The sequence below is a fragment of the Crocodylus siamensis genome, chromosome 2 (assembly GCF_052110815.1).
Source record: "Crocodylus siamensis isolate JL-2025a chromosome 2, ASM5211081v1, whole genome shotgun sequence".
Lineage (NCBI taxonomy): Eukaryota > Metazoa > Chordata > Crocodylia > Crocodylidae > Crocodylus > Crocodylus siamensis.
This window is the reverse complement of record NC_143396.1, coordinates 264,731,376-264,759,343: the sequence shown is the minus strand read 5'-3', so window position 1 is coordinate 264,759,343 and position 27,968 is coordinate 264,731,376. Positions and strand designations below refer to the sequence as shown.

General features: G+C 45.0%; 1 protein-coding gene across 8 annotated transcripts in view; it reads left to right on the top strand.

Annotated features, from left to right (window-relative positions):
- The window catches only part of EFCAB11 (EF-hand calcium binding domain 11), a 162,425-nt gene that overhangs the window by 111,930 nt on the left and 22,527 nt on the right, over positions 1-27,968 (top strand). For 4 of the 8 annotated variants that reach the window (XR_016440358.1, XR_016440357.1, XM_090033887.1 and 1 more), the window contains one exon: positions 1,968-24,985. The exons of 2 other annotated variants lie outside the window; for them this stretch is intronic. Coding sequence is in view for 4 of the 6 variants with exons in the window: in XM_090033887.1 (XP_089890013.1) it covers positions 1,968-2,064 (97 nt within the window). In the remaining 2 variants the exon portion in view is untranslated. Of the gene's footprint in view, positions 1-1,967 lie in introns of all 8 variants that reach the window. 2 more of the 8 variants (XM_090033882.1, XM_090033881.1) reach the window with 2 other exon arrangements.

The following is a 27,968-nucleotide window of genomic DNA, read 5'->3' as shown; positions in this document are numbered from 1 at the left end:
CTTCAGAATGAGCCTACTGAGGCTTCAGTTCATGCCTCTGGAGCCAAAGCAAGATGCCTGTACTGCTCTGCCACTGTGCCTCAGAAGTCTGCCACTATAAACCTCTAAAAATATGTTTAGGGGAATATGATGCAGCAGGACCTCTTACAGTACATAGCCCTTGTAAGCTTATGCATCCACTGAAGCATGTTTATTTTGTCAATATGAGTTCAAGATATTTATGTACTGATTGTTTATTCTGCTCAGAGCAGAGCTAACTTACTGTCACATTCCTATAGTAATTTATCTTGGTTTTTCTTCCCAAATGGCGTAGGCTATACTTTAGTTTTGCACATTATGTTCCAAGGCTATATACCCTTTAAAAAGTTTTCTGACCTTAAAGAAGTTTCTTTATCTTCAGTATGGAATCACTTTTGTTTTTATAAATATGCATAAGAGCATATGAGAAAGATGGTTGGCTTCTATCTAGATTTTAGAAGGAAGGGATTATTTATTATCACGGAAAAAGGATACTCTATTTCACTGTAGATTTGTATTAAAATTCTTTGACACTATATGAGCCATATAACTTTCTATAAAATTACTAGAATTTTCAGGTTACAAGCCACAGAAGCATATGACATGAGTTTTTTTTCAAAAAGCAAAACCTGATCCTGAATTTGCTGTATAATATGTCAGTATCACAGAAGGATGCAAGGACAGATAATAATGCTTGAAAATGGTTTGCTTTTTTGTTTTTGTAATGGCTAAAAAGTTGTTTGCATATACATAAAATGCAATATATACAGGCAGCCCTACTATATAATGAAGGTTTTGCACATGATAGTTCCTCTAAAATAGTTCCGCTCCCCCTGCCATATTTTCTTGTACCTATTGTTGGTTCAAAGGTTGGTTGAATAATTGTTGAAGAAAGTCTCCTAACTTGAAGAAGCAACCACCAAAAGTATATTCCTTACATGGCCAGCTTCTGTCTTTCCATTATTTCTTTTAACAAATATTGTCTTATGATTAGGGAACACATTCTAGTAAGAGAGTTACTACAACAGCCAACATAATGGCACTTAAGCCACATGCAGTTAAAAAAAAACCCCATAAGGTCATGCTAATGCCAGAGCAGGAATTCACACAACTGAATCATGTCTATTACTCCTGTATTGATATTAACCATATTAATGTGTTGCTATTAAATTCTAGTTTTTGTAGAGACTAGGTGACAAACACTGGGTTTGGTGTTTTGCAAAGAGATCATCTCTCTATGACTGATATAACCCTTTGAAAAGCATATATGATTGGAACTTGGTAGATTAATAATTTTATGCAGTTATTTTTTTTAGACCAGGATTCAGGTTTGATGTAGGTTATACACAAAATTAATTTTGTTTCTACCCAATCGTTAAAGGTTGCCTAGTTGCACCACAGTGTTGTCCCATTTTCTAACAATAATTGACAGCCTCTCAAGAATAAGTCAAGCATTGAAATAAGTAGGATGGTACAAGTTGTTTCAGTAATCTGGGTAGCTATGGGAGAAAGCTGTTGTGCAGTAGATGATGTGCTCTCTTTCCTCTAAAACACACAATGGAAAAAGAGCACTAACTCTGACATTAAGTTTCATTTTTGATGGCAATCTGACACCTCTCTGGAGGATGGAGATAGTGCCCCTTCCAGTTCACATGAGGTAATAATCTATGGAGCTATTATAGCCAATTAGTGCCAACCTCAGGGCGGCTATATTCTAGTTTTCACCACTTGGCTAGCTTCCTATTTACCAAGTACTTTTTTCTTTCATTATTCAATAAAATATCAGAAAGGAAGTTACTACAGCTCATAGCAGAAAGGACTTTAAGTACTTTGTGAATTAAATTCTCCTGAGAAATTGAAACCCTTAAGCTCTTATGGAACATAGGTGTAAAACAGCAAAGCTGTCTAATTGCTTTTGTTTTGTTTTGTTTTTGTCTTTTTAACAACAGCTCAGGGATGCAAAGAACAGAAGCTTGGAAGAAGAGATCATGGCATTTTAACTACTTGCAGACATGCTTCTATTCTCTGAATTTAACCCAGAACTAGAATTATTGCATCATAGAAAACTGGGATTGAAGGGACCTCTGGAGGTCCAAACCCCTGCTCAAAGCAGGACCACCAACTATATCATCCCAGCCAAGGCTTTGTCTAGACAGATGGAGATTTCACAACCTGTCTGGGTAACCTGTTCCAGTATTTTACTACCCTCCTAGTGAGAATGTTTTTTTCCTAATATCCAACCTAAACTTCCCTTGCTGCAACTTGAGACCATTGCTGAGAACAGTTTAGCCCCATCCTCTTTCTAACCCCCCTTCTGGTAGTTGAAGGCTGTGATTAAATCTGCCTCAGTCTTCTCTTCTCCGGGCTAAATAAGACCAGTTCTCTCAGGCTGTCCTCGTAAGTCATGTGCCCCAACCCCCTAACAGTTTTTGTTGCCCTGGGCACAGTACTAGCTGTGGCCTTACAGCCTTACAGCTGAATAGAGGGGAATAATCACTTCCCTCAGTCTGCTGGCAGTGCTCCTACTAATGCAGCCCACTATGCCATTAGCCTTCTTCACAACAAGGGCACACTGTTGGCTTATATTAATCTTATTCTCAATTACAATCCCTAGGTCCTTTTCTGCAGAGGGTCAAAATATCCAGGGAAAAACCTGCGGAAAAAAACCCCAGAGCAGCGCATGCTTGGGCATCATGCACTGCTGAAAAACGGAGCTGAACCATCCGGAGCCATGCTGCATCTGCCAGCCAGGCTCCACCCAGCAAGATCACCACAGCTGCAGCCCTGGGAAGTCCCCAGGATCCCAGGTAGGGCTTCTGAGGCCAGCACAGTGATGGCCTCTGCCTCCTCTACTGCCCCCGGGATAACTTGCTGCATGCTAAAGCACATGTGGCACGGGTGTTCCCCAGGTACAAGTAGCTGCAGTACAAGGTGCACTGCTGCTAGTTGTCCCTGGGAAACCAAGCATCCACACACATCTGGACATGCCCCATGATATTTCTTTTAGTCCAGTCTTCCAATTTGTCTAGGCCTCTCTGAATCCTGGCTCTACCATCCAGTGTATCTACTACTCCCCACAGCTTGGTGTAATCTGCAGACTTGCTAAGGATGCACTCCAGCCCATCTTCCAGATTGTTATTGAAGATATTGAACAAAATTGGTCCCAGGATGAACCTGTGGGGAACTTCATTTGATGCTATCTAGACACTGAGCCATTGATACTGCCCTTTGAGCCCAATGAACCAGCCAGTTTTCTACCCACCTTACAATCTATTTATCCAACCCATTTTTCTTCGCTTGCTTGCAAAATGTTGTGGGAGTTTTATAAAGCTTTGCTAAAGTCAAGGTATATCACATCCGCTGCTCTTCCTGTATCCACAGAGCAGTCATCTCATCATAGAAGGCAATCAGTTTGGTCAGGCATGACTTGCCCATTCTGAACCCATGCTGACTCTTCCTAATCACCTTCTTCTCCTTCAAGTGCTTAGAAATGGATTCCTTGAGAACCTGATTTTTTCAGAAACTGTGGTGAGGCTGACAGGTCTGTAGTTCCTCTAGGTCCTCCTCCTCATTCTTAAATATAGGCACTATATTTGCCCTTTTCCACTCATCTAGGACCTCCCCTGATTGCCACAGATTTTCAAGGATTATGACCAGCGGCTCTGCGGTTACATTGGCCAACTCCCTCTACACTCTTGGTTGCATCACTTCTAGTCCCATGGCCTTATACATGTCAAGCTTTTCTAAACAGTCCCTAACTTGTTCTTTCACCACTGTTGGCTGCTCACCACATCCACAAACTGTGCTGCCAGGTGCAGTAGTCTGGGAGCTGACCATGCCTGTGAAGAAAGAGGTAAAAAAAGGCATTGAGTATTTCAGTCTTTTCTGAATCATTTTTCACTAGGTTGCCTCCCCCCATTCAGTAAGGGATCCACACTTTACCTGATCTTCCTCTTGTTGCTGACATACTTATAGAAACCTTTCTTGTTACTGTCTCTTGCTAGTTGCAACTCCAGTTGTGCTTTGTCCTTCCTGGTATCATCCTTGCATGCTTGAGGAATACTTTTAGACTACTCCCTAGGTATTTGTCCAGGTTTCCACTTCTTATAAATTTCCTTTTTGTGATTTAGCTCATGGAAGAGTTATCTGCTAAGCCAAGCTGGTCTTCTTCCTGTGATGGTTCATTCCTGTGCCTTCAGTATAGTTTCTTTAAAGTACAGCCAGCTCTCCTGGGCTCCTTTCCCCCTCAGACTAATCTCCCAGGGGATCCTCCCCATCAGTTCTCTGAGTAAGTTAACATCTGCTTTTCTGAAGTCCAGGGTCCTTATCTGCTGCTCTTCTTCCTTCCTTCCCTCAGGATTCTGAACTCAGTCATCATGAGGTCACTGCTAGCCAATTTGCCATTCACTTTTACTTTTGCCACCAGTTCTTCCCTGCTTGTGAAGAAGAGCGTGGTCCCTAGTTGGCCTCTTCAACACTTGCACCAAGAAATTGTCCCCAACACCCTCCAAAAAACTTCTTGGATTACCTGTGCACTGCTGTATTGCCCTCCCAGCAGATGTGAGGGTGGTTGAAGTCCATCCACGATGCAAACCAGGTCCTATGATCTGGAAACTTCTGGAGTCTCCAGCCACTACCACCCAGTGATGGCAACCACCATGGCCCAGTCACTTCCTCTTGGTAACAGTGGTCTCAATCCTCCCAACTTTGGGTAGGCCTGGCTTGGCCTCTTCCACTAACAGTATGTGCTCTTCCTCCTCTGTTGGTAGGACCCCATATCTGTTCTCCAGGCAAATCATTGCAGGTTGAGATAAAGATTTCTGGTTGCTGCCTGAGGTCAGAAGCTTCCAGTTTCCACTTTCCTGGGACTTCATGTCCTCTAGCGCTACCTCTGGCAGTCTTTCCATTACAGACCTGGAAGTCTCCTTCAGCATTGAATCAACAAAGTCCGCATGGCGGAGTAGTACTAGTTCTACTAGTACTAGAACTAGTACTACACAACCTTATTTTCAGAACATGGAACATTCTCACCCACATTTTTAGTAGCTCATGTATCGCATGGTTTTGGTCTCAGAAGAGTTATGGGCAGGTACATAGTGGACTGCAGCTTCCTTTCACTTTCTCAATCTCTACTCAGCAGCACTACAGTCCTACTGTTTCTGTGTTGCACAAGAGAATGGAAACATGTGGCCCAATGCCTGACTTTAACCAGGACTCTCTTTATTTCCATTACGACTAAAATATATTCCCTACAATATGATTTCTTTCATATGCATAATGTTGGTTTTTTTTCCAGCCATGGCATATTTAACTCATTTGTTATAATCTTTATTGTTATTCAGATATTTGAAAATCTAGTTCTGACACAAACCTTCAGTATTCTACATCGTGTCAGTCAAAATTGTACAAGTCTGATGTGTGATGCAATAAGTCATGATCATTATTTTTTTTGAGACATTATTACATTTCTTGCAGCAAGTGATTAATATTAAATACTGCCACAGTGCTGCTGATTTTACCAGATTAAGTTTCAAAATTAAAATTATGGGGCCTTTTAATATATCAGGTTTTTTTGGAGTTCAGTGTTTTATAACCATAGAGGAAAAGACTCATGCTGACAAATAAGGAAACAATATTTATCAAGTTACTGGGATCCCCCGTTCAGAGTCCATCTGCACAGGTACAGTTCCATTGCTGATCAGCTGCCTGCAATTATACCTTATGTTCATTCTGGAGTTATGCTCTTTTCCTTTAAAAATACATTTTTCTTCAAAAAATATTATTTATTATGCCAGTAATGTTGCTTTTCCTGAAATAATACAGATTATAAATAACAGGTTTCTAATCTGTTTTATATTTTTTTCCCTTATTATTTAGGATTGAATTATTTCTTATTAACAACTTTTAGTACTGGTTTTGTTGAGGTTAGAAATTAGAATCTCATTAATAAAAGAACACACCACATGCATATCAGCAACACACTTTTCTTTATTAATTTTCATATTCCATAATTTTAATGTATATGTCTGCATGTAAAATCTCTGGTGTTACATTATAAAATCAATGCTGAAAAAGATTTCAGAGATACCCAAATGATTTGTGAAAATACACCACCATCTTTGACTATCTGCCAATGTGAGTCTCATTGTGGGTGAACATTACCTTGTAATCTTTTGAGTAGCTAGTTCCATAGACACTGTTTTTGCCATGAAGCCTCCTCCATTTTGTATGACAGAAGAAAAGGGAGAAAAAGAAGGAAAAAAAAAGAAGAGTCCATTGGGTCAGATCTCCTTTTAAACTCTCTGTACATCTCTACAGTGGAACGAAGCCACATGAGCATTTTAAACCTTCTGCCCAGTGTACAATGACTTGATATTTCTCTTAGACAGGCATATCTAGGCTACAGGCTGAGGAGAGAGAGGAGGATTGAGGTAGTGAACCAAAGACTGCAGCGCTGGTGTCATGGGGAAGGCTTTGGCTTCCATGACCACAGTGCGCTCTTTGGTGAGAGAGGCAGTGAGCTGCTGGGAAGGGACAGCCTCCACCTCTCTCTGCTGAGAAGAAGGCTCTTCTCAGCCAGACTGGCTGACCTGCTCCACTGGGCTTTAAACTAAACCCACCGGGGGGTGGGGGGACCACTGCCACTCCTGGCCAGCTGAGCAAGCCTTGCAAAGCCAGCAGGCCAAGACACTTAAGGGAGCCCACCACTGCCCCAGCCTTGGAGGAAGCTGTAGGCAAGGCAAGGATCCCCAAAGGGACACTTGCATGCCTGTACACAAATTCCAGGAGCTTGGGGAATAAACAGGAGGAACCTGTCCTCCTGCTTAGCACAAATAATTACTATGTCATAGGGATAACGGAGACCTGGTGGGACTCCACCCATGACTGGGCCACAGGTATACCCTGTACAGGAGAAATCGGGTGGCCCAAAAGGGTGGGGGTGTAGCTCTCTATGTCAAGGAAAGCTAACGTGGCCCGGAAAGCTGACATTGGCACCCAGGTAGATGACTGGAGACCCTCTGGGTTAAAATCCATGGGGAACACGGCATAGGGGACACAGTGGTGGGAGTCTACTACAGACCTCCTACCCAGGATCAAGAGCTTGACCAGGAGTTCATCAGGGAATTGGCTGAGGCTGCATACTCCCGGTATGTGGTTGTCATGGGAGACTACAACTACCCAGACTTCTTGTGGGAAGAGCACTCAGCCAAATCCGAGTGGTCACAAAGGTTTCTCCCATGTGTGGATGAGCTCTGTCTGATGGAAGAAGTCTACGGGCCAACAAGAGGTAAAGCACTGCTCGCCCTGGTTCTGGTAATGGGGGATGACTTAATCAGTGACCTAATGATCAAAGGGAAGCTTGGTGACAGCAACCACGAGCTGATCACCTTAACTATCCACCGTAAAGCTGCCAAGTCAGTCAGCAAAACAGAAGTCCTCAACTTCAGGAAAGCTGACGGAGGGCCCTCGGGGCCACTGATCAGGTGGTGGGGGCTGGGAGTGGGGAAGCTCCCCCACCACAGCCCCGGCCGGAGCGGCCCATGGCCAGAGGCGGCGGCGGCAGGCTGACCCAGGGAGGACTGTTGGGAGACGGACCCCTGGCAGGAACGGCGGGCCCCGGCTATACATAGGGGACCCTGCCGGGACTTACCGAGCGACCCGGGGGTCGCTAAAAGGACTTCCTTTTTGGGAGAAAAAAGACCCCGACCCTCACCGAGCACCATTGGGACTCACCGTGTGGAGGCTCGGGCGAAGGTGTAGGGGAGGCAGGAGCCCTCGAAGACCCCAGACTGGACTGGACAGGAGACCCGTTTTTGGACGTGCACCCGCCAAGGAAAATCACTGAACCAATACCATCAAAGTCATGGCAGGCAGACTTGGCGGGAGCAGACTGGGAGCGGGAGTCACTCCAGAGTACGTAAGGGGGGGCAGGACCCCACGACGACCCACGGGTGCTTGATTCGCGCCCTTACGGGTGGACCCATGGACAACTTATATGAAATTTTGTGTACAAGTCTGGTACCTTGCTTACAATTGAGAAAGATGGGGTCAAACTAGAACAGGTGTAGAGAGTACTAGGAGGATTATCAGGTGAATGGAGAGTCTATGAGAGGAACCTAGAGGAACTAAAGAAAGTCTGAGAGGAGCTGCTGTTAATAAATAGATCAGGAAATAAACACTAGGAAGTGAGAACTATGTGAGCTAAAAGACAAGTTGGCACAAGAACTAAATTTGCACTAGAAATTAGAAGTAATGTCCTGGAACAGTATCTCAACAGAAGTAGTGGAGGGAAAAAGAAACTATTTTGAAAAATGAAACTTAAGTCATTTTATAAGTGGGTTTGTATGGGTTGTTGGCTTCAATGTGCATACATCCTGAGTGCCATCGTGTCCCTGTACTGAGAATATAAAAGCTGAGATCAACCACCATTCAGTCCTCCTCACCTCCTATGGCTTTGTGATAGAGTTTTCAGTCTTCATGTAGCAGGTATCCAGGCTGTAGCTGTATTGGTCTAGAGGAAAAAGCAATCAGGGCTCATGGTAGAGGTGATATCTTTCATTATACTAAGATTTTTGCACCCAAAAAAATTCTTTTTTTTTGCAATTAAAGAAAGCTTGCCCTGAAAGAATTTTTTTTGCAAAAATCTGTTGCAGGCTGGGATGGTTGGAGGGGGGTACTGACCTGTCCAGCATGGCAGGGGGAGGGGGAGGAGGAAGAAGGCAAATGATTCTGTCTGGCCTAGGTCCATCTGCCCTGCACCCATTGCTGGGGGCATTGGATGGAGTGGATGGGTTTCCATAGAGAGGGCAGGGCACGCTCAACTGGATGGATGGGACAGGACTGCAGGCAAGCAGGGAGCGGCGTCTGGGAGCAGGACAGGTAGGTGGGGCCTGGGTCCAGGATTGCAGTGGTGAAAGTGCAGGGCTGGGGTCCAGGGCAGAGCTGTGATCAACTCCCATGGCAGGGACGTGCAGAGAACAGGTCCATTTCAAATTCTCTAAGACAGTGCTTCATTTTTTTCTTGCTTCCCCATGTATGAAACATAATCCAGGATGCATACAGAAGTTGCTTTTTTCGCCATTTAAAGCGCTTTATTGCTGTGACTTAATAGAAGTTCACAGCTGTACAGCACTTTAACAATGGGTACAGCACTTTAAAATAAGCCTTGTTAAATGAAGTATTAAATTTGAAGCACAGTATTTTACAGCACTTTAGCAACCTATAGTGCTATAATAACTTCTGTATGCTGGTCAAATTTCTGGCAATTTGGTTAGTGCTCCCCAACACCACCAGGGGTAGCCTGGGAGTGCTAGCCAAGCCTGCAAAAGCTGGCAACCCACCTTATTCCCACCAGCCGACTGAGATGGCAGCAATCAGGCCAGGCATGGCTAGGATGGGGGGGGGGAGAGGGAAGGGTACATCCCAGCTCCTGGGAGCATGGCTCACTTTGTGGGTGGTGCTGCTGGATCTATGCTGGGGGCCAGCCCCCAGGTCCTGTAGATCTTCTGCCATCCTAGAAGGCTGGTGTGTGCCCAGCAGAGTCTGCAGCTGGGGCAGGCTCTGAGCTGGCAGCGCTGGGGGGAAGGGGGTTGGTTCAGCTCTATGCAGCCCAGGTGGGAAGGAATTGTTGGTGCTGATTGCATGCCATCCTACCCAACTGGGGACCTCCTCCTTTCCAGAACAGTGTGATTGGGAAGGGCCTCTGTGGTCCTGGATGAGTCAGAGAAGCATGGAAGCTCAGCATGTGTGGGAGGGGAGAACTTGTCAAACACCCACAGACCACAGAGCCCCAAAGCAACGATAGCTGGCACAGCACTTGGACCTGGGCACTGCCTGGGCAGATTCAGGGCAGGAATGTCACCTCTCCCCTCACCCCCAACCTTCCTAAGTCACTTCTGCCAACCTCCCTTTCTCTTTCTGTGCCCCTGCTGGTGGCTTTCACTGCTCCCACCCTTGGCCAAGGGAATCCCAGCAGGTAAGATCCCCAGGGTTCCAGGAGCAGGAAAAGGGCTGCACCTGGGCCTCTCCTCCCAGCTCCACCTTCTCCACTGGTCTGCTACTGTCCACAGTTTCCTGCAGCCCCAGGAGGCTGTGGAGCATCCTCTGCCTCCTATCCTGGAAAGTGCAGAGAGGCTCAGAGCCACCTCCCTTCCCTGCCTCCCCAACCAAACACTGCACTTCTGTCATGTTTAAGAGCTTTGTAACTTTATAGTGATATAAAAAGTGCTTCAGATTACAGCACTGTAAAATGTGCACAGAGCAGTTTGGTACACATCCTTAGTTATTCTAGTCTTTGCTGTTACCTCTCCTGTTCTGAATTATGAAGGATCTCAGTCTTTCCTACAGCCGTGCTCTTCTGTTTTTTTAGGAGGTCAGTTTGTTCCTTTCCACTACTGTAGTAGCAAATCATTATATTCTTTTGAATGACCCATTTTGTGTTGTCGTATCACTAATATTCTTGCTTTAAAATGTTATTGTGTTACAGTGAACTTTTGTACATGTGTTTAGTTTATGGGATTCCCTTTCAACAGTATTTTATAGAAATTGATTTTTATTTTACTCATCTGAGACCAGACACAGAATAAGCATTTCTGATATTGTGATAAAAAGTGGCATTTCCAGTGGCATTGCCTTCTTATTGTTCAGTCCGACTTTTTGAGGCTGCTACAATTCTTGGAAATATTTCAAGCACCTTCTTGATTTCTTCTGTTAAATTTGAGTTTATCAAAAATCACAAGCATTTTTACAAAGTAAGTATTTTTACTGAAGTACTTGAAATATGATTTTGTTCCCTCTTTGTCTAGTTGCAGCAAATTGTGAGATAAAAGCTTGACTTCCTGTCACTGTAGAGAGTGATACATTCCACAATTCTGGTATTATAGCAATAGCTACAGTACATCTAAGATGTTTGCTGTTGCAATTCTGTTACTCCACGTTCTAATAAAAGTGACCTGTTATAGTTGCTGCAGTGAACTTTAGATAGTAAGATCTGTAGTGCGGATCAGCTGACAAATATAAATCTGCTGTACTATAGATGATTGAAGGTGAATTCAGTAAAAGCTATCTGCTACTGAGACAAAGTTTGCTTATGTAAATAAGTATATTTTGCTTGTCTGCGCCTTAGCTACTGTTTGTGTCAGTGGTACGAAATAATTTAATTATATGAAGTTATCTTTACAATGTGTGTGTCAACTTCAAAAGTGCCTTATAAATGAGTTATTGTTATTTCTGAGGTAGTTTAAATGTCTTCACACTTGTAGTTTGATTTTCAATTTGTGAAATGCTTATTGTATTCAGACAAAGAGCTCTTCCACAACTTAGTGCACCATAAGCTAGAGTATGAATTTAAAGCACACTAGTGCACCAACTCCCTATGCACACTCACTTAATAAACACTGAAAGGGTTTACACAGATTTACACTTTACACTAATTCCAGCAGATGAGATCCCCAGGGGGATGTATGATTCTTTGCAAATGTTCTTTTACTTACTAGAAACATCCTCATATGGAGTTAGTACAGAATAGTTTGTATAAATTCATAGCACAGTTTATTGTGCATTATCCTTCTCATGTAGACAAGTCCAGAGAAACTCACTAACTCTCACTAATGTGGATTCTTCTGGTCCATCTCCCTAACCCTTTGTAAACTTATGCACAGCACCTATGTGTTTGGGAATCTGTGGAGTCTTTGCTACATTATGTCTGAAAGTTAAAATTCTTCCTAAACCTTAAGTCAAGGGATACGAATGTGTTACTTTCAATAGTCTGCATCTGCGCACTTGTTCATTACACCATCTGTTAAAGTGGCCAGGTTCATTTTATTGCCTCTTTTGTAGAAGGCCTTGCTACTGTGAAAAGCCTGTGTCATTGGAAACATAATTTTTCTCATCACTTTGCTGCTTTTTTAGCTGGATCATAACATACTAGAAGACTATTGAGTGCAAAGTGAAAAGCTCTTCAGAATAGCTGTTCTTAAGGGATTAAATGATTACCATCTCTGTCCCGTTTCTTTTATCTCATAATCAAGTTCAAGATGGTACTAGATATCTCAGTTGAAGTGATTATATATTTGAAATAGAAATTACTTGATCTTCATTTAGGTACCACAGTGTTTCAGACAGGCTTATTCTTTCCATTAAAGTTAATATATTTATGGTTCTTTACAACTGTTCCTTTACTTAAAGACTTGAACTACACTTGAAGCAGAAATCTATCTAATAGAAATTGATATGATACAGGTGTGATTTCAAGCTCTTTTTATTTACACTGATGCTAATAATACTCCGAAGTTTTTCCTTCATTCAGTACATTTGTAGTCAAACAGGCATAACAAGAGAGTGCTAGATGATTCAGGCAGGTGAAAAGTGCTACAAGGTCCACCACTTCCAGGTCCAAGCAGATCACCAATTACTGAAACTTGTTACTGTCTGATAATGGTTAATTGGTCTAGGTAAAATGAGTTGGGGTCAGTACAGTTGCTAACCATAAAACCAGAATCATATTTAGCATTTTTGGCACTTATTTTTATAGTTGTTTACAGAGACCAAGGCTATTTCATATTACTAGGTTAATTGTTGGAAAAAAATTGCTGCTATACCTGTTTTTCGCTTAATAAAGTATTTCAGGATTGTCAGTTCGCACTTTATTATATTAAATAACATACATAATATATTGGCATTGTAACTTTAGGTAAATATCAAAAGTGCTTAGGTCACACTTGCAAATGTTAGGTAAGTTCTTATGAGTATCTCACTGAAAGTCAATTGGACTTAGGTGCTTTGGAAAATGTTACCCTATACCTTAATATGGCATAGTATTTTTCATCCCAAACCTCTTTGCTTTCATTTGTATCTTTGATAACTGCATCAGGCATCACTTCACTGGAACTTTGCAATTCACTTAAAAGATTCACTGATACTCCACACAGTCATTTGAAAGAGGAAGTGAATTTTCTTCTACCCAAATTCCAATACCATCCTTATTATCATAGTACCTGAGTGCTCTCCATAAGTGTATTGAGTCTATAAATAGATGTCTTATTTGACAAAGTCCAATTGTCCCAGGAGGTGACCTGGATCAAAATAGGTATGTTACAGTCATTTATACACATTGCCCTTCCAAGCTGCTATGTTGCTCCTCCACAAGAGAGGAGCACATACCCTGGCTGGCTTGTTCTTGGAAAAAGCATAGTAACTTTATAGAGGCACACACAGCCATGTCCTGGCAATGCACATTTTATCCGGCATGCTTCAGAGGGATACATGTAGGATCCTAAGACAAAAGGCTTTCTCTTCAAACAAATGCAAAGTTTATTTACAACCTAAGTAACAACACTTTTTGAAGCCTTTAATAATGGATTCTGAATATGTCTTGCCCTAGGAAGCCAGAATCCATTGGCAAAACAGTGCTATGGTTGGCTTCTTAATCTTCCCACCAGGTATAAGTGCGTGTTTCCCTGCCAAGAGCCAGTCTTAGTAGTGACACCACAAATGATTCTTAGAGGAGTTACTCACTATGACATGCAGTACTTGGAGTTGAATTTTTGCTTTTACAACTGGTATTAAATGACCTCTGAATGAATCTAACACTAATATTACTCTTTTTTTTTTTTAGCAGTGCCCCAGGTCTCCATTTCCACACAATATCTGACCAGTCATTCATCAGTTTACCTGACATCTATCCTTGTTCCTGGTACCTAACCACTATTCCTGGTGGCAGCTTTTCTTTTGGCAGAGTTTTGCTTTTCAAGATCACACAATTTTCTCCCATCTGCCAATCCTGCTAACATCACTGTAATTTGTAACTTTTAATTACTGAATTACTCATAATTATGAATTTTGCATATTTTGGCATGTCAAAATAGACTGGAGTCTCATCGGCATTACCTGTCTGGCCCAGTACCACTATTTCTTTTTTCTACATGATCTGTCATGGGGTTTCCCAGACACTGCTGACCCTGCAGAAGTTACCAAGGGTTTCTATGGTTTTAAATTTTGGCCAGTCAGTGGTGATCAGGCCCTATAATCTGATTTTTCTACTACTTTGCCCAGTGCTTCCCCACCACTTGCCTCTCTGCTGGGTGCCTAGCTACTAGTTGCCTCACAACTGTTGGGTGTCTCATTGTATACTGGTTCCCTCGCCACCATTGCCTGGAGCTATGCTGTGTGCTAGATCCATCACTGGCATGTTCATGCTGGGTTCCTCATCACAGCTTCTGGGTCCCTTGATGCGGGTTCCAGCATGTAACATGCATGTTCTGGGTTCCTTGTCGCTACTGCCAGTACCCTCACCACCACATGCTGTGTGCCTCCCTACTGCCGCCTGGATCCTCACCATGTGTTGGGTCCCTTGCTGCATGCTGGGTCCCTTTTAACTACAGTCAGGTTCCTCCCTGCAGCATGCAAGGTGCCTGGCTGGCCCCTGATGGTTCCTTCTTCCTAAGTGCTGGCCAGCTGTTACAGAGTTCCTCTCTGCTGTGTTCTGGCTGAGGTCCCTCCTCCCTGTATGCTGGCTGGCCCCTGTGGGGTCGTTCCCTTCTGTGTGCCTGGCTAGCCTCCTACCAGAGCATGCTGGGTGCCTAACAGGCAGATGATCAAGTTGCTTTCAGCAGCTTCGTAGGCAGTGGGTGCTGAGGCAACTCAAGATGAATTTCCTAGGCTCCTTGTACACAGCTTGACCTGACCCAACAAGCACTGGACAGGCACCATCCCTGCAGTGTGGGTTTTCTGGCCAGTACATGCTGAGCTGCTCTGAGCTGCTGCTCAAGCAACAGGTGCTGGAGCAACTTGGCACAAAGAAAGGGACCCGGCCAACTTGCCAGCTTCTGATGAGTTGCCCTGGCACCCACCAGTGGGGCCACAGTTCAGAGTGACTCAGCACATGCTGGCCACCCTCTCTACTAAATCTAGATTATTTTCTGGGTGCATCTACATGTGTATTAATGCACTTTAGTTAATGCGCATTAAATATAGTACCTCCATTGTGAGGTACTAGAAAAATGTGCAGTAGCCTGTCTTAATGCGCGTTAACTAAAGAGTATGGGACATTTTTACACATGTAAGCACCGCAGCACTAGGTGCTGCAATGCTTACAGTTGTACAAATGGTGAAGTGCATGTCAGTACTGAAAATGGCAGTGGTACACTTTTGAACTAAAACACATTGGAGGTGCTTTAGTTCAAAAGAGCACTGCCACCATTTTCTATGTGCTGATGCACATTTCACTGCTTATACAACTGCACATGGTGCAACACAGTTCACCTCAGCTTGCGTGTGGAGCAGACTCGATTAATCAAGTCTACTCTGAAGCAGCGGATATCTGGTGCATTGTGGGACAGAAAACTCTGTGTATAAATGCTCACAGTTTTTAAGTGACACTTAATGCACATTAACCGCATTAACTGATCAGCCCTGATCTGAGCAGGGGTGGGGGAGGGAAGAGGAGGGTTATAGGCAGGGAGCAGCCCAATCCTAATCTTGATGTATGGTGGGAAATGGGTTAATCCTGATCTGGATGCATGGGAAGGCCGTGGGCAGCCTGGCCTGATCCAGGGGCAGGGGAAAGGATGAGGATCGAAAGTAGCCTGGTCCAGGTGGGCAGGGGGTGGGTCCAGTCCTGATATTGCTGCACAGCAATGACCCAGGCAGGGCTAGATCCAGCCATGTGGAGCTTCTACCACTACCCACTGCCACGTTTCCCAATCTATGGGGATCCCCTCAGACTAGATGGCATGGCTCCATGGGTCAGATTTGTCCCACAGGCTGGGGGTTGAGCATAGCACCCCTGCGCTAGAACATTTATTTCACTTATGACCCAGCAAGATGTACACCACTGTTGAAACACCAATACTACTCCTTCAGTACTTGCAGAGAGCAAATCAGGAAAGCAAAGGCTATGATAGAACTCCAGCTAGCTACAAATATCAAGGAAAATAAAAAGTCCTGTTTTAAATATGTGGGGAGCCGGAGGAAAAGCAAGGGCAACATTGGACCCCTGCTGAATCAGATGGGACAACTGACAACTGAAGCCCAGGAAAAAGCAAATTTGCTAAATGGGTACTTTCCGTCAGTTTTTCACCAATTCCATGGGAGGCTCGGGTGAGGGAAATTCCTTGCCCTCCATCGAAGCTGACCTCGTGAAGGAACACCTTGACAGACTGGATACCTTCAAGTCAGCCAGCCCTGATGGGTTACACCCAAGGGTACTCAGGGAGCTGGCAAGCATCATAGCTCAGCCCCTGGCATGGATCTTCGAGAGCTCTTGGCACTCTGGTGAAGTGCCCGATCATTGGAAGAGGGCCAATGTCGTGCCTATCTTCAAGAAAGAGAGGAAAGTAGATCCGGCAAACTACAGGCCCATCAGCCTGACCTCGATCCTGGAGAAGGTCTTGGAAAAGATTATCAAGGAGGCCATCCTTAACAGACTAGCTGTCTGAGGGATACCCAGCATGGGCTTGCTGTGGGTAGGTCTTGCTTGACCAACCTTATTTCTTTTTATGACCAGGTGACATATCACCTGGACAAGGGGGAAGAGATCAACGTTGTATACCTCGACCTTAAAAAAGACTTTGATCTGGTATCCCACGATCACCTCTTGGCTAAACTGGCTAACTGTGGCCTTGACATCACCACAATCTGCTGGCTGGGGAACTGGCTCCGCGGTAGGACCCAGAGGGTGGTGGTCAATGGGAGCAAATCGTCTTGGTGCCCTGTGACCAGTGGGGTCCCACAGGGCTCTGTCCTAGGGCCTATACTGTTTAACATCTTCATCAGTGATGTAGACATTGGTTTCAGAAGCAGACTGGCCAAGTTCACTGATGACACCAAACTCTGGGGTGAAGCATCCACACCTGAGGATAGGAGGGTGATCCAGAAGGATCTGGACAGACTCATGAAATGAGCGGATGAGAACCTGATGGTGTTTAACACTGAAAAATGCAAGGTTCTCCACCTTGGGAGGAAAAACCTGTAGCATGCATAGTCTGTTACAACCCCAGGTTGTAAACCACTGGTCTAAGGCATGTGAGAGTAATTTATTGCCCATCAGAACATGGGCTGTCAGTTTTCATCCTCCCACACAAGTAGCCACAACTGCAACTTTTTGTATCTCAGATGCAAAGGCTTGTCCGTGCTTAGAGAAAGGAGTGTAAACTAAACTGGCTAAAAATGTGGGGGTGGATAGTAAGAAGGTATTGAAGTATTTCAGATTAATTATGAAAATCTTATTTCCTTAAGCATAAGATATACTATTTGCGTGATCCTCTCCTAAGTTCATATTTAGTGTTTAAGTGATCGCTACTTTTAAAAAATCATTTAACAGACTGGAAAGCACTCAACACTATTTTAGGGTAAGTATGTTTATATGTCAATAACACAATGATCTAACAATTTAAATGCCTCCTTGAGACCTTACTCTTTCAAACTAGAACTTTTAACTACTTGTAATCCAATAACACAAGTTCTATTTTAGCTAACAAAAATACAATAATCCTTACGATTCTTCTGTGTTTACTTAGTTTCAGACTGCCTTTTGTTAACACTTATATCCTTAAGGAAGTTAAATTAATGTATGTATTACTAACAAAACTGCTGTGGAGCCCTGCGGAAATCCCATCAACAAAGAAGCAAGCCCTAGAAATAGAAAGAACTGCTGGTTAATCAGAAGAGAAGGCAGCTTACTGGAGAAGCTGTCATTCTTGAATCTTCAATTGGTGGGTCATTTCATCCCCAGTGGGGTCTCCTTGCATGGAGTGTAATTTTTACTCTTACTGTTCAGTCAGTATGACAGCTTTGGTTCTAATGCTATGGAAGTCTTGACTCTGTTTGGAATTATTCCTCTGATAGGATCAAAAATTAAATAGAATGAAAAAAGCTTTTAAAATTTAAGTCTGTGGCTGGCATCCAGAATTTTACTCTTCATGTACCTAGTGAGGTTATATACATAAGGGTCAATTCCCTAGTCCCTTGCTGTTGCTATACTCTTTCTGAATAATAACTGTCAGTTAGTGTGTTTGTCATTTAAATGTGTCCAAACACTTCTGGTATGGGACTTAAGCTATCAACTTGAATTGTAAACACCTGAGCCTATATATACCTTCAGTATGGTTTTTGCTATGCTAAAATTATAAATTGTAGTTTCACTCTGGAATTATATATGGCATGATAAAAAGAAATATTTTTTAAAACACTATATTCCACAAAGAGGCATTTTATTTAGATACTTTGCATATGAAAATAGCAGTTGGATTTTTTTAACCCAGTTTAAATTCTTGTGATTTTCCTATCACATAAGGATAGTCTATTGGAGCAGTTATTCATTTATGAGACTTGTGATCAGGGTATAATGGATATTTTTAACAGATATAAATGGACAAGTTATCTTGTATTATTCGTAATATTTTTTAAATGTGCAGTGGAGTAGTTTTTAGAAGGATAGGTCATAGAATAATATAATCATAGAAGATTAGGATTGGAAGGGATCTCAGGAGGTCATCTAGTCCAACTGCCTGCTCATAGCAGGACCATCCCCAACTAGATCATCCTAGCCAAAGCTTTGTCTTGAAATCCTCCAAGGATGGAGATTCCACCACCTGTCTAGGTAAGTTATTCCAGTGTTTTACTACCCTCCTAGTGAGAAAATTCTTCCTAATATCTAACCTAAACCCCACTTGCTGCAACTTGAGATCACTGCTTCTTGTTCTGTCATCTGCCACTGCCAGCCTAGCTCCATCCTCTTTCAACTCCCCCCCCTTCAGGTAGTTGAAGGCTACTATTAAATCCCCTCTTAGTCTTCTCTTCTCTAGACTATATAAGCCCTGTTCCCTCAGCCTCTCCTCACAAGTCATGTCTCCCAGCCCCCTCACCATTTTTGTTGTCCTCGTAGAATAAGACAGTTCGTAGTCCGAAGTGATTACGATTTAAATAGAGACAAAATGCAGAAGTAAAATATAATGATCAGGGAAGGCTTGGGTGAAATAATGTATTTGTTAAGTTAAATTTACATAATATAGAAGCATAATTTGGAAAATTTCAACTACGGGATGACTATGATCAGGGATGAAATTTTAATGGGAGACATGGCTCCCTTGGAAAGTGAATCTGGAGTTTGTGCCTAAGGAAGGAAAAAGAAGTTGCCAGAGCTGCTTATTGGAGATCAAGTGGTTGGAAAAAGTCTCTGTGGATAGGGCTGCAAACTAGGGCTTGTGAAATTTTGCTGACTGTTTCATTTCAAAGCTGTTTCAACTTGTTTAAAGCTCAAAACAATGAAATTGAAACAAAATGAAGGGCTTTGAAACAGCCTTGAAATGAAATGAGTATAGTTGAATTGTTTTGAAAATTTCAAAACATTTTAAGTTTTGAAGCTGGGCTTGCCTGCAGGGAAAAAGAAAGTAAGGAGAGTGAGGGGGAAGAGGGGAGAAGGACACAGTGAAGGCATGCCTTAACACACACGCTGGAGAAGAAGCTCCTGCAGGAGAGGAAAGAAAGGCTCTGTCACAGTTTGGCTGCCTGAAATGCTGCTGGTGCTACTGTGCTGCTCCTCACTAAGTTATTATTTTACCTGTTGTTATTTAAAGTGGTGGACCAGACTGATGCTGTATGGGAGGAGGAGATCTCATTGGGGCACACTACCATGTCATTTAGAAGCCCCAGACTCAGCGAGGGCATGCTTTAAACACACACAGTCACACACACACAGTCATATGTCATGAGTTTTGCTTGTCAGCAGCTTGAGGTGCACTTTCCCAGAAACCCATGTACCTATCTCCTTGAAAGCAGGCAGATTTCATGGCCTCAGCAGGGGCTACCACGCCTGCAGTTTTCGTCCAAATCTGCCCCAAAATGACAAAGTTATAGGCAGTTTCATGCTTCCCCATTGGGTGAAACAGCGAAACAACAGTGAAACAGTTTTGACAAAATGAAACGGAACAGCACTTTCGAAATGAAACTTGAAATGAAACACTGTCCCATTGAAATGGTGAAACAGAAGTCAAAACGAAACAGTGCTGTTTCGCACAGCCCTCCTGCAAACTGTATGTCTTAGATACTACTCTAGGTTTGCTGGAGAAGCAAGTAATAAGAGCAATGAATGGAGAGGGCTGTTAGGAGTAAAGAAGGAAGTGGGGTTATGGAGGGTTGACTTCCTTGGAAAACACGGTGGACAGGGGTGGCATCCAATGGGATTCTTGGGGGTGGCTTCCTTGAAGAACATAGTAACAGAAATTCATTGATCAAGGAATGGCCTTTGAACTATCACAGCAGGCCAGAAAGAGCCGTGGCGAGACAGAGGTTCTTTGATCCTAACAGTGCCAACAGCTCAAATATAAAAGATTTGTCCTCAGGAATTCTTGTAAAAAGAGCATCTGAATTATCCATTCACATGCAACAACCTGCTGACCACTGGTTTATAAACATTTTATACGTTGTTTTCAATTTAGAAACATATAATGAGGTAGATGTATGTATCACAGGAGCTACAGGCACAAGCTGCTGAGTGGATCCCTACATCTCATCATAATTAAGTTGTCATATTTGTTTGGAGACTCATGAAAGAAACGCCTTCAGATGTTGCATTTCCTATCATCTATTCAATGTGATGGGAAATCCATTAATATTCTCAGTGGCTGCATTTACACTAGATGCTGAGTAGCACACGTGTTACTACACAGTAGCCTACCCAAATGGCTTTTTGGTGATGCTGACTGCTCAGTAGCTCATTACTACTGTGCAGTAGCTCGTGGTGTCATGCTTCATCCCACGCAATGGTTATGAGCTCATGCGCAGTCAGCATCTTGTGTAGATGTGGCCAATATGTCCTAAGCCACTTGAATCCAAATAGCAGAAAAGGCAACTGTGCCAGGGGCACAGGATCGGGAAGAGGGGGAGCCTCGCCCAGAGGCAAAACCCCAACCAAGGAAAAGAAAGAAAATAATGACTTACATGTTCCAGGGGCCAGGAGGAATGAGGAAGCTCTGGGCGGGAAACCGCCCATGCGGTTTGTAAGCCACACCCATATACAGCTGGGGCCAGGTGACGTTATGGGGAGACGTCACCTAGCAGAGATTAAAGGGAGCTGTGAAAGCAGCAGCTATGGAAATGGCAGGGAATCCCTGACCTGGGGGAGACCAGCGGGGGGCTGAGGATGCCAGGCAGGAGCAGTGGTGGCTGCTGCAGCAGAAGCAGCGAGAGATCCCCGAGCCAAGGATCAGCGGGGACTGAAGAGGCTGGCAAGGAAGCCAGCAGGAAAGCCGGCTGTGGTAGCTGCAATGGCAGCGACAGGAGCAGCAGGGAACCCCAAGCCAGAGAAGCCCATCAAGACCCAGAGGAGCCGACGGAGGAGCCCGTGATGACCCCAGGGAGAACCGGCGGACAAGCCTAACTACAGGCAATGGGACCATAGAGGGAAAGAAGGGGACCCCGGCTGGGACAAAGGCATGGATCCCTGACCCGTAGGGTGCCCAAGGCTTAGGGCAGTGAGGGAGCTAAGAGGGTATGGAGCCCGCAGTGCTCCCCGTTTTCTTTGGGGTCCTTCCCCTCTTTGTTTCCTTGTGGCTTCACCTCACCAGTAGCCACAGTGGTGGGTTTGTTCATTTTGGTGTCACACAGGGTGTTTCAGGGAAGAGGGGTTTAGAGTCCAGGCAGTGGTAGTGATCCTCTTTTAGGGTCCGTTCATTTCCATCTCCTTCAGTGAGGGTAGGTGGGTGAAGTCCTCAGCACCAGACGAGAGTGATCAGGACCTCATGGAAGAGAGGAGAAAGAGAGGCAGCACAGGAACCCACTGGGGGCAGGCGCTAAAGGCCCTGGAGAAGACAGGCTTGAAAGCTGTACGTCTCCAGGCCCACCCACCTGAGTCCAACCAGGGGTCCAGGGTGACTGCCATTGTGAGGTGACATGGAGACCAGAGAAGATACCTGTGGGGGCTGACCGCAAACTAGACCTGGAGGCCCGTCTCGCAAGGGTGGCACGTGGCCGGGGTGTAGGGGAGTTTGGAGCCCTGTGACTGCATGCTGAGACACATGATGACCCCGGAGGCACCTCCAAAGGGGACCCCATCCACTGAAGAGTCATTCAAAGTCGTGGCAGAAGGGTTAGGGGGTCTCCTGGAAGACAACCGAGGTATCCTCTGGGGTCTGCACTTGGGACCCAGGCACGCGAGATCAATTGTTTGGGCAAAGGCGGTGTGGGAATGGACAGTAGAGCGGAAACAGGCACAGCAACATATGCAGCTCTTGTAAACCTAGTAAGAGCACTTCATATAGCTCTTGCTGGGTACATCTACACGTACAATTAATGTACCTGAATTTACTGTGCAGTAAATTCAGGCACATTAAACTGTTCCTGGATAAGTGCGCCCAGATCAGGAGCAAACTGAGCCTGACAGGAGCAGAGCTTGGGATCACAACCCAGCTCAGCAGTGCTGGCTTGGGGCAATGTCCCATGCTCCAGCAGCAGCAGCACCCTCTTTCCCCTTGCTTGCTTGTAGGAGGTGGAGGAGCCTGGGATGACCTTGCTGGATCAGTCTGTCATCAAGAACATTATGCAGGCATCTGCCCACTCGGCAGCATTGGACTTTGTTCCAGTCTCCAGGACCAGCTGTCAGTGAGTGCCTTCCTCAGCACCCCAGGTTGCTCTGTCTCCCAAGGCACTCAGCCAAAGGGTGGGCAGCAATGAGCTGGGATCCATAGCCTGTGCCCCAGCTCCTGCCCGGTGCCAGGGGGAGGTGGAAGCACCAGGCCCGGTTGGGGGACACGCAGAGGACAGTGCTTGCTGAGAGCCGGCCCCAGAGACCAAAGCAGGGCTCAAAGCCATGAAGTGGGCAAACAACTCCTTACCTTTCTTGATGATGGACTTATCTAGCAAGTTCATCCCAGGCTCCTCCACCACCTGGAAGCAAAGTGAGAGGAGAGATCAGGACGGTGCTGCAGCTCAGGCATGAGGCGTTGCCCCACGGCAGTGCCACTGAGCTGGGCTGCGATCCTGAGCTCAGTACAGCTATGAGCTGCCCCTGGAGCTGGGAACAGCTCCCCCCACCCCCTGAAGCTCAAAGCTTAGCCAGGCAGAAGTGGCCCCCCTGCTGTCTGGCTGGCTGGGAGCAATTTACAGGCTGTGAAAGAGCCTAGAATGAACTTGGCTAGATCAGCCAGAAATTTGCTCCTGGTCATCATCTACACATGTGCTTCGGTGCATTAGTTTAAAGCGCCATTTCTTAGTACCTGTATCTGTGGATACTAGTAAACGGCAATTTAAATGAAGCTACTGCACAGTAATTACTGTACATGTGTAGACCGTGACACTTTACCATGCATTAGATTAATCTAATGTGCAGTAAAGCGACTTGTGTAAATGTGCCAACTATCATCTTGAGCCCCAGCTAACTCAGGAGGAAGAGTTAGCATGTGGTACAGTCCTTAAGAATGCAAGAAAGAAGAAAAATAGTAACAATCCATGCAAACCAAGGAAGGATTGCAAGCTTTTTTCTCATGGAAATAAATGATTTCTCCACTTGGCTAATGTCTTGTATTTCATAATGCATTACCTATCTGTCCAGACCAAATTTTGAATGTATGCTGGTAACACAGGAGTTGGGTTTGATCATGCACAGACAAGGCCTAAGGAAGATTCCACAGCGTGCCCAGCATGTGCCCCCTGTGTGACCCTTGGCTTGTCAGTCACAACTGATCTAGTTTTGTGGCAGCACACATGCTCAGTTCTTCTCAGCAGATGAAGTAATCTGACCAGACACATGCTCAGTGTACAGACTGCATGACGTAATTGGACTAGAAATTTCTTTAGAGAAGACAACCTGATTGGCTACCCGGTTGTCATAAAAGGCTTGGGGGCCCCTCCCAAGGGGACTTAGCGAAAGAGAGAGTGAGAGAGAGTTTTTGGGTTCTGACAGCGGTGCTGACAGAAAAAGATTCGTCCTGAAAGCAGAGGCTGTGGCTGCAGGGACTGCTTTTTAAGAGGGCTTTAAGCCCACTGGTCTCCTGTCCGAACCTGAGAGCAGAGGCTGCTATCGCAGGGACTGCTCCTCAGGGGGGAGACCCGCTCGACCGGCGAACAGAGGCTGCCTTGGCAGGGACTGTCTCGCTGGGAGAGATCCAAGCTGAGAGCAGAAACTGCGGTTTTGACGATCAATTCCTCTTCGTCTTCGATCTGATTATTCCGTATTGATCTTCTGGCTACCGAACCGATTTCTCTCATCAACCAACGACCACGAGCCCGATTGACCCGACCCTACATTGACCACCGACCGTGACATCGTTACCTCGCTCCGGCACCAACCCCGGCATCGCTCCACATCGACCTCGGCATTTCATCGACCACCCGTTTCGTCCACGTTGGACTCTCGTTACAGTTTCATTGTTTGTTCTCCCATTCACAAGCTGTTGACCAGCCCTGGGACTATCAAGTTGGGCAGCCGCACCTAGCTTCGGCTAGGAAGCAAGGGCTCAGCTTGAGAACCCCGTGGGCCAACAGACCCCTTTGTCATTTGTTATCTAACTGTAACTGAAGCAAGCTTCTCTGCCTACACTCCAGAAGCGTAAGTAAAATAAAATCCATCCTTTGAAACCACACGAGTCCGCGTATCGCTCAGACTCCTCGCTGCTAATCCCATCTGTTCCATACCGAAACCCTCGGCCCACCGTGACCTTGGGGCCGCTGTTCCCCAACATGGCGTCATGAACGGGATCCATGGGAGGCATGGAGTCTGAGTTGCTTCAAAGCTGCCCATGGCACAGCGAAGTCCATCCAACTAACGATCCGGACGACTTATGGGATCGCATTATTTTCCACCAGGCCACCAATCTGGCCGGAAAAGTGATCAACGGGTACCTGTCCCTCCGCAGGACAAGCGGGAAGGAATGGGCCATCCAGCTTAGTCCTGGAACCCTCGGTTGCATTATGTGGGACCCCCCAGGCCGTCTGTCGCCCAAGGGAAGAGATCGGGTCCGTATCTCTGGCCCGCGTGAAACCCTCGAGTGCGGCAAACTCTAGCCTGACCCAGGAGTTTGCCCGGTGCATAAAATATATGAGGGAGGGAGGCAAGAATACCCCTCCAGATCAGTTTAACTGCCTGAGCCTCACGGCCGGATCAAGGGGGCACGAGCTGCTAATCCAGCTCCGAGAAAATCTCGAACGGGACGGGAGAAAGGCAAAGTGGACGGGGCTCAAATGGAAAAAGGGCAAAATGCTGAACGTCCTTTTTCGCGAATATGTTGTACTGCTGAGAGAGAACTCAGACTTAGAAGTCCAGCTCAAAACCACTGCCAGAGCTGCAGCCGAAAATTTGACCGCGCCGCCATTGCAAGATGGTGGCACCGAAAAGGACAGCACGCCGAGGGCCACTCTGACGTCACCGCCAGCTCCGCCCACTCCAAGCCTGCCTCCCGCCGCAGTGTCACCTGATGTTCTGCCTGCCTGGGGCCCGCCCCCCGCAACAGCAACACCCACCGAATCCACGTCACCGCCGTACGTGGACCAGCGCCACCTGGAGGACATACAGACAAAAAGCAACCATAAAAACAAAACTGAAGCAAACGCAGCCATGAGAGGCAATGCAACCGTGACGAGGGCCAGCATGAATGTACCAATGGAAAACGAAGTAAACGTACCAACGAGAAAAAATAAGACTGAACAACAGCAACAATCCCCTCTGGAATTGGCAAGTACAGACATAAGAAAAAATACCGATGAGTCGACAAACATAAGAAAAAATACAGACGTACCAACGACAAGCAACGAACCTGAACCTGCACCTAAACAACGCCTGATCGAGAATTCTTCCACCCATTCTCGATGGGTAGATCAGGAACCACCAATTCAATACCAATTGCAATCGATCCGAAATTCACTGCCAACAAAGAAATGGAATCAGTCATTCCGAACCAACTACTCGCCTCCACAGTGAACACCTGTGGAAGAGGGCGATGTTTGGATTTCTGCTGAAAAAATCTGGCTTATCAAAAGCAAGATTGAGGCAGTTAGGGGACGAAAGACAATGGACACTTGCGAAGGCCCTGGGCTTTGACAAGAATAGCATAAGGCCAAGACAACGAGTGACGGCCATTGGCGTCGGTGCAACAGCCGACAGTATATCACATGCTAACATCGAATCAAACTCGAACGAACCGAACCCGAACAAACTGAACCATAACGATCCAAACTCGAACGTATTGAACTTGAACGAACCGAAATGAAACGAACCGTAACAAACCGAACTCGAACGTATCGAACTCGAACGAACCGAACCGTAACGAACCGAACCAAGACGAAATGAGCGAAAGCGAACTGAATCAAAACGAAACGATCCAAAATGAAGCAAGCCAAAATGGCACAAACCAAACCGAAGCAAACCGAAACGAACGAACAATGATGCCTGACAAATCCATAACCATTTTAACTAAGGAGATGTAAAAAGAGTTAAAGTTAATGATGACGGAAAGAACCGAGACAGTAACACAAATGAACAAATAAGCTACCCGAAACTAAGTGTGATTGTAACAGCGAACGACACGAACCACTCACTCTGAGTGTGATCCAAATCCTTACGCAATGATCGAAATTCAAAAGTGCAGAATTCCATCCAGTAGACCCTAGAATTCGTCATATATGTAGTTGTGTTTTAGAACGTATTCTGTCCAGTTTTCTTTTCTTTTCCAGAAGCAAGCCATCGATAAAGGGGAAGCGTACGAGCCAATCCCACTGATAAACCAGCAGGACCGGCGAGAGCATCATTTGCGGCGCCACTAAAATCTGAGAAGATGTCAGCCGGAAATTGAAAGACTCTGTATACGGTTGTTATAATTGCTTTGTTTGGACAATTGACCAAACTGACTGCCAAACTAAACTACTTGGAAAATACGGTTTTCACATTCTACTACGCCTGTATTATCCTTGTAATCGTTGTTGTAATAAGTTGCATTTTTCAAAATTTTAAGACAAACATTAAACCCGAATCTCAAACTCCTGTGTTACCAGCAAGGGGGCACGTCCGGACCACATTTTGAATGTATGCTGGTAACACAGGAGTTGGGTTGGATCATGTGCAGACAAGCAGACAAAGCCTATGGAAGATTCCACAGCATGCCCAGTATGTGCCCCCTGTGCGACCCTTGGCTTGTCAGTCACAACTGACCTAGTTTTGTGGCGGCGCACATGCTCTGTACTGTTTCAAAATGGCATATAACAAAATGTAAAAATTAAGAAATATGAAAAATAGAAATCCAAATGAACATTCTGTTGGTTTTAAAGAAATATCGAATTTTGCTAACACAGCATTCACCACAGTGAACACTAATCAATGTGTAATTCACTGAGAAGGAACCATAAAACTTTGATTTTCATTCACTGCTTCTCTCATGTTTTATTTCTCCTCATAAGTTTGATTTATATGGTATATCTGCCATTTTCCCATAAGAGATTTGTCTATGCAATGAAAATTTCCTTTTTCAAAGGAATACAACACATGCCTTCAATTAAATACTCACCAGGGATCCTGGTTTTCCCTGATTTAAAAAAAAAATCACAAATTCTTTGATAAAAAAATTGCAAATTCTCTTATAAAACCCCCAAAATCTGTGATTAAAATGAAAAGCCACTATATATATAGGTATCAGTTGAACACAATGCTTTCTTGATATGTTTGCAATTTGAAATCAGTTTGGAAGCCTACTAGTGCCTCGATCACTATAATAAAATACATTCTAAATACCTGTACATTTTGGTATTTGATTTGGGGTTTTTTATCATGAAAAATCAGAGCTCCCTGTGTTCCCTTAGCTCACAGAATGCAGTTCCAGGCCTCTCAGTCTCAAGCCACAGCCCCTCAACCCTGCTGGTGCCCCTCACTCCCCACCCACAGCAGTTGCTGCACTGGAGTGGAACTCAGCTCCCCGGCCCTGCTGCCTGCCTGCTGGGGGCTCATGCAGTGGGGTGGGCCAGCTGCCTGC